The sequence below is a fragment of the Anguilla rostrata genome, chromosome 3 (genome assembly GCF_018555375.3).
Source record: "Anguilla rostrata isolate EN2019 chromosome 3, ASM1855537v3, whole genome shotgun sequence".
NCBI lineage: Eukaryota > Metazoa > Chordata > Actinopteri > Anguilliformes > Anguillidae > Anguilla > Anguilla rostrata.
The window spans coordinates 47,381,908-47,394,501 of record NC_057935.1 but is presented as its reverse complement, the minus strand read 5'-3'; the positions used below and the strand labels follow the sequence as shown (position 1 = coordinate 47,394,501).

At 37.3% G+C, this 12,594-nt stretch overlaps 1 protein-coding gene across 1 annotated transcript; it reads left to right on the top strand.

Annotated features, from left to right (window-relative positions):
• Positions 1 to 211: 211 nt before the first annotated feature.
• Positions 212 to 5,328, top strand: LOC135251004 (SLIT and NTRK-like protein 1). The gene has a single exon (XM_064327922.1). It carries the CDS (start codon positions 1,507 to 1,509, stop codon positions 3,589 to 3,591), a length of 2,085 nt encoding a protein of 694 aa, XP_064183992.1. The 5' UTR covers positions 212 to 1,506; the 3' UTR covers positions 3,592 to 5,328.
• The last annotated feature ends 7,266 nt before the right edge of the window (positions 5,329 to 12,594 follow it).

Below are 12,594 nucleotides of genomic sequence, written 5' to 3'. Positions count from 1 at the left end.
CAGTAGTTAGCAACAAAGCCCTATAGAAATAAACTAATATATGACTAAACACGTAGCCTGGTGTTGTAAAAATGCAACAGATGTAGCAGCATAGCCTAATTAAATTAAGTTGATACACCTTTCCTTTTCAGAGCGACTTACGTATTCAATAAGCAGCCTCGCTACGATGGTGATACAGTAGGTTGTCAGAGCTGTGGCGTGCTGCCTGAATGTCTTTCATTAATTAGCCACAGATATAATGAACCCTCTGCAGAGAACGTCTATGCGGCGAAATAGGTCGTGGAATTTGTAAACAATTGGATCATGCAGTTGATTATAGCTACATACACACATTTTATTTAGGCAACGCACAATTTTAACAAAGCGTGCTGTTCGCATTCTGAAACCACGGATGCATACACAGTTCATCTAGACACTAGATTTATCATTTTCACCAAGTCTGATTATTTCTTAGGTTCGGCTGTTGGGTGCATAGTGTAGTTAATTATCTAACCGCATCGAAATGCAGTTCGCTGTTACAAAAGTATCAGCTGCATTAAAAACAGGGCTTGCACGCTTTCAATCTGCAACCTGAATTGTTTCCTGATAATCCTAATTAGTAATGTCAAGATAAAGGATCATAGCATATATGTGAAGGGCTTGTTATGTAGCCGATTCGCTATGAATGATAGGCTAACGACTGCTTACAGAAGCAAACAAAACGCGATTTTTAAAATACACTACGAATACGCAAAGATCTTGACGCCGAGCGGAGAGGGACCCAAAAACAAAACCCTTTCAGTCTGAAGAAGTACATTCGGACAAAGCGTTTGAGCAGCTCGACGTCTTTTATTGCGAACATGTTAACGCTTGCCCAGTGTGTGGATTGATATTTCATGCTCCAGCATTGCCTCAGCAGATGGATTTTTGCCATTGCAGCTCAGCAGAGGGTGTCCGATCTTCCAGCGAGCACAAAGCTGGAACTAACAGAGCCTTTTGCTAACCGTCTTCACAGTCCAAAAACACGAGACGCGAACTGAGAGAGCAAGGGAAGAAACGGAAAGATGCAGGGATTGCGGATTTTTTCCAAGGCACCGTGAACTAGAGTAAATCTTCGAATTGGGGCGTGATTTCAGCACCAGAGGATAGAGAACAGCACCCATTGAAAACACCGCACTGCAAGAAAATCACGGATTTGTAAAATATGCAAGGTCAGTTATCACCAAACTAAAACAAAATGCGCTGGGTGGTGTTGCGTCTTGTTTATTCTTATTATCATCAAAGACGTGGTGATATTACTTTCAAAAGGATTCAGTCGACGAGAGGTTTTTTGTGATCATTTTAAACTAACAGTACATGTCTGGATGTGGCTAGATCGGTAAGAATGGACGCAGTCACTGACGGTCCTCTTGTTTTTTAGACGGGGATATGTGCTCAGTTGTAAAAAAAATCCCTGACAAATTCCTCCATCCCGTAGCCTAATTGCATTCATGTCTTGATATCGGGGATGAATTGTTCGTATTAAAAATGCTGCTTTGGATTTTGATGCTGAAGGCAGCTCTTTGTGTTGCCATTGGAAATGTTACAAGGGACATTTGTAAAGAGCAGATCTGCTCCTGCAATGAAATAGAAGGCGATTTGCACGTTGACTGCGAAAAAAAGAGCTTTTCTAATCTGCATCATTTGACTGGCCCGAGTTCTCAATTTTATCACTTACTACTGCACGGGAATTCTTTGTCCAGACTGTTCCCCAATGAGTTTGCAAACTTTTACAATGCTGTTAGTTTACATTTGGAAAACAACGGTTTGCATGACATCGTTCCAGGAGCTTTTCTTGGATTGCAGCTTGTTAAACGATTGCATATAAATAACAACAAGCTCCGGTCTTTCAAAAAGAGTACATTTATAGGGTTGGACGACCTGGAATACCTACAGGCTGATTTTAATCTACTGAGAGATATTGACCCAGCTGTTTTCAGAGATTTAAATAAACTTGAAGTTTTAATTTTAAATGATAATCTCATCAGCGCACTTCCTAATAATGTGTTTCAACATGTTCCAATAACCCACCTCGACCTCCGCGGGAACAGAATTAAAACGCTGCCATATGAAGGAATTCTGGAACAAATACCAGGGATTGCTGAGGTTTTACTGGAAGATAACCCCTGGGACTGCAACTGCGATCTCGTTTCCCTGAAGGAATGGCTTGAGAATATCCCGCATAATGCTTTGATCGGCAGGGTCATTTGCGAGGCCCCGACGCGACTGCAGGGGAACGATTTGAACGAGACATCAGAAATTGACCTGTGTCCTTCAGAGAACGGGATGGACACCAGCTTGGTTGCGCCACCCATCAGGGACCAGAACGCCAATACCGGACCCTTCCCAACGTCTTCTAAAATAAATAGCGAAAAAGAGTCTCCAACTCCTGGATCTGGACACAAAGGACGCTCAAAATCACGGGAAAACTGGCAGCTGAAAACCAAACCCACAGCTACAGCAACTGTAAACGAGAGGAGCGAAAAGCTGTACAATGCATCCTGTCCACGCTCGTGCAGCTGCAAACTGCTTGAGCCTAGGCAATGGTTGAGGGTTAATTGCGATAGCAAAAAAATTGAGACCCTGGTTGATGTGAAACCTAGACCCCTTAATGTGCACGAGCTAAATCTAAGAGACAACAGCATTACCGCTGTAAAAAAGAACCAGTTATATGGACTTCAAAAACTTAATCTTCTTGATTTGGGGGCAAACAATATAAAATCAGTTGAAAATAACACATTTCAAAATCTCACTGAATTAAGATGGCTGTATATGGATAAGAACTACCTGGATACTCTTTATATGGAAATATTTGTTGGATTGCAAACCTTGGAATATCTCAGTTTGGAATATAATGACATACATCTTATAATGGCTGGCACATTCAACCCAATGCCCAATCTAAGGGTTCTGTTCCTCAACAACAATTTGTTGAAATCACTGCCGATGAATATTTTCCTTGGAGTTTCCTTGTCACAAATTAGCCTGCATAACAACTATTTCACATTTATTCCTGTGGCCCATTTATTAGATCAGCTTGTGTCCATAATAAAAATTGATTTGCATGGTAATCCATGGAATTGCTCATGCAGCATTGTACCCTTTAAGCAATGGGCAGAGAAGCTCGGGTCAGAGGTCATCGTAAGTGATCTACAGTGTGAATCTCCAGAGGAATTGTGGAAAAGAGATTTCCGATCCATTGGAAATGACATTCTCTGTCCCCTACTCTATGGCAAAATTGTACCCACGTCTTTATCTAAAAACAGCACTTCCTCTGCAGATGCAGGGACACATTCCAACTCATATCTGGAGCCAAGCAGAGTATCCATCTCTGTTTTGGTCCCTGGGCTGCTGTTGGTTTTTGTAACATCTGCATTCACAGTTGTTGGAATGCTCGTCTTTATCCTGCGCAACCGTAAAAGATCAAAGCGAAGAGAGGGTAACTCTTCAGCATCGGAGATAAATTCTTTGCAGACAGTGTGCGACTCAACGTACTGGCACAGTGGGCCTTACCACGCTGATGGATCTCACAGGGGTTATGATTGTGGCACCCACTCACTCTCCGACCAGTAGCGGAGAGAATTGTAAAGAAAGCTGCCAGGAATACAAACAGAAAAGAATAAACAAACAATATTGTGTACTGTTCTAGTGACCACTGAAGACTAGATACAAATGATAAAAACTCTGTTTTCAATGTCTCGGATATTGCCCCTTTTGTATTTGTCTCTGTTGACTGTACTGCCAGTGAGTCATCGTTGCAGAACCAACTGTAATATATGTATAGATCTTCTCATATTCGGATACTTGCTACAATCACACTGAACCTTTGAGAAGAAAGACTAGGTCCAAAACTCTGCACGAGGGCATGAATGTAATGTACATAATTGACTATTATACCTGCATGATCCGCATGGTCTCAACACACCAATGAGATCCATATCATTTTTATCAAGAGGCATAGTCAACTTATCTTTCATGCTATAAATATATAAAATGAAATATGAATATATTCAAAGTGCCATTTCTCTATTTTTTGTGAACATGCAGTAAAAAAAAATTGTATTTGTTGTTTCAAACTGCTACAAAACAGAAGCTGGGAAAAAAGAAAAAAAACAAGGAAAGCGACATGTATATGCATGTATTTGTTTATAAATTGATTGTAAATGGGTATCAGGATTATTTATATTTTGTGCAGATGGCATTTCTGCTGAGACATCTTCTGAATGTAAAATGTGTTATCCTTATAATGTGCCAATTGTAAACATTCGGAGATTCAGAAGCGGATAGGCATGACCAATTAATGTCACTCTTGTGCTTACGCTGCAACAGTAATGCTGTAACATGGTTTGTGATATTGTGTTAATAGGTTTATTGGAGAAAGATATAAAAACAGGAACATCTGAGGGTTTTATAATGGCATATTTTTTCAAATTAAAATGTTTTAAATGAAAGATGTTTCAGTATGTACATAGACAGTTTGATCAGTGTACTGAGTTCAGATGGACCACAATGCATTTTTAATGGCACTGCTCCACAAAAGCATTCCATTCTAATAATTGTGGAATATTGTAAAAAGCTATTTATCACATTCAAAAAAGATAATTTAAGCTGCAAATCCATTAGGTTACACAAAGCATTCTTGGACTTGAAATGACCAAAAAGGTAATGCAATTGCAATATTACTTTTTATGTCCTATATCCAAAATGGGAAGAAACATATTATGATTAATGCAAGCTTTTGTATCTCCAATCTTCAGAATAAAGACTGGGAATCTCAGTTTTGATGACAAGCATGCTGTACATGGATTTACATTCTAATAGAATTGCATACTTAAAACCAAGAATACAACATCCATTTACTTGCTAAATTAATTTTTGGATTTGTTTCTATCCAAAAATCACAAAAAATCATGTTTAAAAAGCTTCGATAGGCTTGTCAATGCTTGTCATCATTTGGCTGTGTATGGTTAATTTTAAAAGAACTGTATAAAGCAACCAATGTGGTGAAGAAATGTATAATACAGTATTATTATCCACACCTCTAAATCTATTATTGTGATTACTGATGGGGTTTACATTTTCATTTAATAAAGAATTAAAATCATGTAATATACAGCATTCACACTTTCACTTCCCCATCTGTTTGCTTTGTTACACTAAAAGTGGGAGTTCTTAGAACAGATCAATTTACACTGATACCTCTGTGTAAACGTGTTCAAGACATACAAATTAAATGCAATTAAAACAGAAAGGCTATTTAAAATGAAACTTTGAGGAAAGCTCATATGTTTAAATGAGTATCTGGACATTTTTAAAAATAGAAATAGACAGAAACATGCCACACATCACATAGTCTTCTTTTAATGAATGATTACACAATTCACCTTAGGGTACAGGAATGCTCATATCAAATCAATTGTGGAAAGACTAAGAAAAGTGTTTATTAGTTTACCATCGCACCAGCTATACATTTTGGGGAAGGGTTGTTTTTCTCCAATGGAGACGTGAACATTTTTGACTTGAAATGTATTTTTTAAGGTTGTAAGGTCAAATTGGAATGTTAGTGTTGCAGGCATGTTAGATTGAATGCCAAGCTTTATTTCATTCAGAAATGTTGAGCAAATGTGATTATGTCCATGTCAGACATGTGGCAGTAAACCCATCTTTCTAAAGTCACAAAAGCCATAAATGATATCACCAAGTATAAAATTTGTATTAGTGCAATTACTTTGTGTAAACTGTACAATATCAGCAGAAAGTGATGCAATCCATTGGACGTGATTGTTTGTAAATCAAAAAAAGCTTTTTCCTTTGTCTTCATAAAAATGCAGACTTGATGGAAATGCTATGAAATTGCATTGCTGTCTCATATTTTCCCCTAAAATGGTAAAACCTGTTACAGGTTGGAGGAAACAATAAAGAAAATGGATTGTAATCTGTATTCGGCACACAGAAATTAACTTGATGTAGGAATTTGAATGGCTCTTATTAACTAGCTACATTAAAGGTGCAGTGTGTAAGTTTGTTTAGGACATGTACTGTATGTTCATATTTGGTCACATCCTGACGGTTATCAATAAATTAAAGCTGTAAGAAAAAGAAAAAAAAAATCTGACCTCTGACAGCCCCAGTCTCTGAAATCAGCCACTCCAAATCTCACCATGCCTGAATCTTAACAACCAATCAGGACAGGTCTTTGCAAGGAGTCATCCTAACTGCCAGTCAATTCTGTTCCACGTACACAGTGCTGCCAGATCAGACAGGGGTTACACAGCTAAGAGCAGAGATACTGAAGAGATAGTGCTAAAGCTAGACCTACAAACTAAGTGAAACTCTGGTACTACCATGTCATCTTACATTTAGAACTTTTTAAACTATATATTTACCCTGAATTTGACATTGAGACATACAGATAATGAAAGATGAAAGACATCTTTGAGTAAAATCAGATGAAACCCAATATTATGTTAGCTTGTAGCCATGAAAGCTGCTGATGTGATATTATGGGTTAATGTTAACAAGCTGGCGAGCCTCAAAACAACAGCAAAACTCCAATGCTACCTTGTCATCTTACTTCTGATAGTTCAAAATGATATTTTACACTGAATTTCGCTGGAAGACAAACAGATCATGAAAGCCAAGGCATTAAAGTAGTCACTACCTCTGACTGGTGACAAACGGCTATAGCTATGTTCACAGTAGTCAAACAAAACTCCAGTGCTAGCTTGTCAACTTACGTTTAAAGCCTTTAAAACTATATTTTTCATTGAATTTGACGTGAAGGCATACAGATCATGAAAACCAAGACCTTTTTTGAGTCAAATAAAATGAAACCCATTAGCCTGTAGCCACAAAAGCAGCTGAGGTGATTGTGTGACTGGTGACAAGCCGACTAGCTTCCAAATGATGCAAAACTCCGGTGCTGTCATCTTATATTATATCATCTTTAGAAGCATCAAAACTATATTTTACTCTGAATTTGGCATTAGGATCTACATATTATGAAAACCAAGATATTGTTCTACTAAAATAAGATGAAATCTAAATTTAAACTAATCTAAAAATGAAAAGTTTGACATAAACATGGATTTATATGAAATTGGCCATAGCAATTTCTATATGATTATGATAGAACAGATCACATATATCCTTTCTCTCTAGTACCCAGATGTCAGGCAGTGCATGTGCATGTGAGTTTGGAGGCAGGGGTTTAGGAGGGAGAGCTGAGGGGGTGGAATCGTTTTTATTTATTTATTTTCAAAATCAAGCTCTCTTACTTGTTTCTCCAAACTTACATATGCACCTTTATTTTGCAGCTTTGTATATAAGTGTGATTGAACGCTGCTACTTATAATGATGGATTGATTAATCATGCACCAGCTTACAATATATTCATAGCAGCTTCAATAAACATAATATGTTTTTGATTATTTTGACAGTGATTCAACATTTGAAGCATCACATAGTTTTATGCTTTATTTTGGATAGACCGCGTATCTGGGCTATTGAGCCCTGAGAACATGCTGCCTTTTAAAGAAAACTGAGAAATGTCCATTTTGCGTTACCTTTGCAATGTGTGTTAATTGTGTACTGAGGCTGCTTGAGGCCTGTTATGTGTACTATACTGTACACTATGTGGCTTTTTCAATTTACACTGAATTTGTTTATTATCTCCCAGTAATATGCATGAACAATGAAGAATTCATTGGTTTTAAAAACATAATCCTTAAGCAAATCTTGACACAGTTGGTTTTGCCTCATCTCAAATTAAAGTAATGTATATTTAAACCCATGCTAATTGGCCTCATCTAATATACAGTTTTAAAATGAATAGTGACATTATGTATTACATATTAAGTTACAGAAAATCCCACTATTTGCATTTCATGTGAATGTTTTGATGTCATACTTTAATTGAGGTAATATTTACATCCTACAGAATACAAAAAAATCTGATAGACTATTATATTTGATGACAGTCTAGGTTTGAAGGTTTCATATAAAACTTATTTGATCATTGACTATGCTTTTTCCCCTTAATTCTGAATAATACTTTTAAATTATAATTGTCTTTATTTGTGCTACTCAAAAATATTGACAATGTGCTTTGCAATAAGACAATAAGAAGGAATCAAGAGGAAATTATGATATCATCTCATTATATCACATTAATTGATTTGTCATGTTGGTAAACCTTGCTTTCAGCATGCATTTAGTGAACAAAAAATAGAAACACCTGTAAATGACAAGTATATGCAAAGGGCTATCCTGCAGGTGTGGCTCATTCATTAACTAACCAAACAAGTTATTGTGTATGGTCATGTATAGAAATGCAGCAATGCAGGACAGTCCTGGTTGCCCATAATTATGGCTAACAAGGCTGCAAAAGCAGACCTCAGCAACTTTGAAAGTGGGGTGATTATTGGGGCATGTTTGGCAGAAGCTTTAGTGACCAAGACAGCTCAATTTGCTAATGTCTAATTAGTAACAGTGTCTAAGGGGATGTCAGTACGGAACTCTGAGTAAAAGGCATCGTCAGCAAAGGGCAGCAGTGGGCGTGATGGCACACGCCAGGATCACGATGTCTCTGGAAGAACTTGACGTGGAATGCAAAAGAGGCAAGCAACCACAGTTGATTGCTAATTTCAAGAAGATGAAAAACCGGATACGTATTGAAACTTATAGATAGAGCTAAAGCCACTTAGGTCAAAACAGACACTAATATCTTTGTACATTTTGTACAAGTTATTAAAAAAATAAATAAATAAAAAAAAAGTTTTCTACCTAGTTAGAGATTTTTGTTCAAGCCCTTCCATATAGGTCATGTCGGAGCAGTGAGTCAGGCACCTCCTATCAAAAGGAATACCTGATGCAAGTGCAGGCCATGAACTTACATGACAGATGGTGAGTCAGACTGGCGCGAACGGGAATTCGTGGGTAGAGACAGCTCTACCCACAAAGATTTTTTTCTTTTTTTTGGTCAGATTATGGAATCTACATCATGTTTCAAAATACCTTGCTGACCAAGAAGTCAGGCCCCTCTCCCCATTTACAGCTACAGAGCTTAAAAAGAGCTTAAAGCTTGTGGGGAAAAACAATAATACCATATCTCAGTTCTACCTTGTTGTTTGCATATTTCTTACATAATTAGTTTTGCTGTTTTTAATCAATTGATTAATATAATTTCAGACCCAAACCAGTATTTATACTGTTCACTTAGGTTGTTTATAATAAATTAATTGAAGCTTTTCAAGTCTCCGTTGACACCCCACTGATCATTTATTTATTTTTTATTTATTCACATTAATACATTCTGGCCTTGTCTCAATGGTTTACATGGAAGCAGCAGGACATGTCGTTATACTTTTTCACAAAATGCCAAAATCATTAGCCAGTGTTAGTACAAAAATAAACATTGCAAAGGTGATGAAAAATAGACATAGTTTGAAAGGCAACACATTCTCAGGGCTCAATGGTCTAGATACTCAGTGTCTGTCTGAAACAAAGCACAGAAATACGCAATGGTTAAAATGTGGAATCACTGTCAAAATAATTCAAAGCATTCTTTTTCTTGAACCTTATAGCAATTAATGTGTTTTTAATGAAAAGCCTTCTGTGGAATTACAGTACAGGTTTTGTGTAGTCTGTACAGTCTACAATGTTTAGAGGCTTTACAACACATTTAAACTTAGATACTGTCATTCTCAATAGCCAGAATGTTATTTTCCCTTCATTTTTATACAAAATTATTCTCAGCAGCCAGTAATGTATCCAAGTAACAGATGACGGTAAAAATGTGTTCCATGCGATAAATAAAGACAAAGCACATTCTGGATGTAAACCAGGGAAATCATTTTCTTGGGAAAAGAAGCCCAAACTGGCCGAATAATGTAAAATCAAATGAAATTTCACATGACATTATCTTATCTGACGAAGAAGAATGTAACATTGAGAAATAATGATATTTAACAATTCATTCACACACTCAAATGTACTTGAATGTCACTGTTACTGCAGTCCCCGTTGGGCTGAATGCATTCAGGCGAGAGATCTTAGTATCCTACATCATTTCAGTAGTCTCCACTTCTCATGTAGGGCGGTCTTTTTGACTGCTTTCTGGCAAAGCACTGGAATCAAGCACTCCTGTCGCTCATATCTGTCTATATCATGGAATAAACATTGACATACCATGTTCTTGAGTAAGAGAGTGTCTGAATTGTGAGGGGGTGGATTGCGGGCAAAGCCGAAGATACCCAGTGAGAATATTTCTGTTTTATGGAATGAAAAACAACAGGCTGCCATGAGTCAACTGTCACTGTTTCGTAAAGGATTTATAATGTCTTGGTGACTCTCCTTTATGTTGTGATTAATTGATTTCTTGCAGACAGTATGGGATGAGCATGGACAACAGAACATGCTACGGAGCCATTTTTTGCATTTATTTGTTCTTCTATATGAAATATAGCTAATTGGGTTGCTGTTATTTATCCCATTATGCCCATGTACGCTTGGCCTCACGGTGTGTAAGAACTCTGTCGATATGCTGTCTATGCGGTTGCTGTGGGTTACCCTGCTCAGCTGTCCCAGGGGCTTAATTTATGTGCTCAATGCTCAGCGTAAGCAACACAACACGGGGAAAGCTGATGATCACCTCACAACCGGCCCTCAGCCGGCTCAATCCTTCATCACCGTAATTTCCCTGGGGAAAATTCTCACTTGCATGTGCAAGGACTCACTGGCTCATATTGGATTAATATGTATAGGCATATTGAAAAACAGCTCTGAATAACCTTCAGGTGTTTTTGCTTTGTGAAAAAAGTGTCCCTCTCCAGGGTCAAAAAGATTATGAAATAGCAATACAACAATATCCTGAGAATGCTGTACTGAATTGTGAAGAACCCTGACTACTGTTCACAGCTATTATGTTATATCTTTGACTACCCACTACTCCTTTCTCATGTATAGTTCTAATTAGCTCTAATATTCCAACATCCAAGACCCCCCCTGCCCCACCCTCTGTTGAGGATGCTCTTCTTCCTTTCTTCCTCCTTCCTTCCTTCATTTCACGAGTTCTGTGCTCGCAGACCAATTAAAACACAAGAGCCAAGAACTCATAAATCCACATGCAAGTTTATCCACCATGAAACTGCCTTTGATCAGAGTAAGTGCACTTAGGTCACAGCCTAACCTGCCATCACTTTCCACAGACATTTAGGCATATGATTAATTATGTGGTGCTCTTGATATAGGCATAGCATCAGATGGCAGATATTAAAAGCAGGACAAGTGGTTTTGCTCCACCCTGGTCAATGACTTTGTTTGTGGACATAAGAAAAAGAGTAAAAATAAACAAATAATGTGGAGAATCTATGAAATTGAAAAACCCCTTCTTGTGCCGTACTTGCCGAGTTGACTAGCAGGAGGAGGGCAAGGCGCAACTGAATGGCAGCACCTGCAGTTTAATGCAGATAAAAAGGCACATGGTCAGTGAAGCACACAATACATTTGCACTGATTCCTTGTGACAATGTCACTTCCTAGAGATCTGGACAATGCTTATGGCATCTCCTTCTGCCCTGCTAGCTATCTGCTTGCTTCACATGAATTTCCCTCCTCTAGCTTAATATGTGCCGGAATAGAAAATCATAAATGTACTGATAAAAAAAAAAAAAAAAGATTTAAGAAATAGCATTGTGGTTTAAAATGAAAGTCAGAGATTGCTACTGGTAAGTTGATATGTATAAATATGATATTGTAATTTTCTCAATTATAATAATAACCTCAATATGGGTTTTTGATACCTTTTTCATTAAATAATTGAAATAATTAAAAATTATAATTATGTTATATGTTTACTCAGGTTCCCTTTGTCTAATATTACATTTCATCAAAAGATCTGAAACCATTCAGTGACAAATAATACAAGAAGTCAGGAAGGCTGCAAATACTTTTTTTTCACAGCACTATACCTGTATATGTCCAATGTAGGGATTATTTATATATTTTATATCATAATTAGCTTGACAGCTTGCTAACATTTTTCACTGAGATAACAATCACATAAAGACTTTTACTTGCTAGCAAATCTCAAATTCTACATACCTGGGTGGTAGGACCGATCACAAACAGCCAGTACCTAATACATTATTAGGTTTATGGTCCCAGGCCCCTTATTTCATTTAGTAAGTTTGGATTCTCCAAATGCCAGCACATTACCTGTGAATATCCATAAATGAAGAATCATACTCCATCCAACCTCCATCCATAATCTATGAATTAGTAATTATATACAGTAATTTGCACAGACATTTTTAAGAGTTAAAATATAAATATACATGACAAATATATAACAGCCATTCTGGATGGAGGCCTTTATGTTAAAAACTGTCGCTCACGTTACTCTGGACTGCTATGAAGTTAAAGCCACTGATGCCCCTCAGTCTGTCAACTCACTTAGAAAAGTATCATGTTTTTTTTTTGTCAAATTACTGTACTCCTTTGCCAGCTCAGGAAGGTAGCTTGGGAAAACAACACAGTAGTGAGAAATACTGAAAGAGAAAAATGAGAATTTCATCAT

Coding starts and splice junctions, on each gene's coding strand:
- LOC135251004 (XM_064327922.1), top strand. CDS start 1,507: ATGCTGCTTTGGATTTTGATGCTGAAGGCAGCTCTTTGTGTTGCCATT.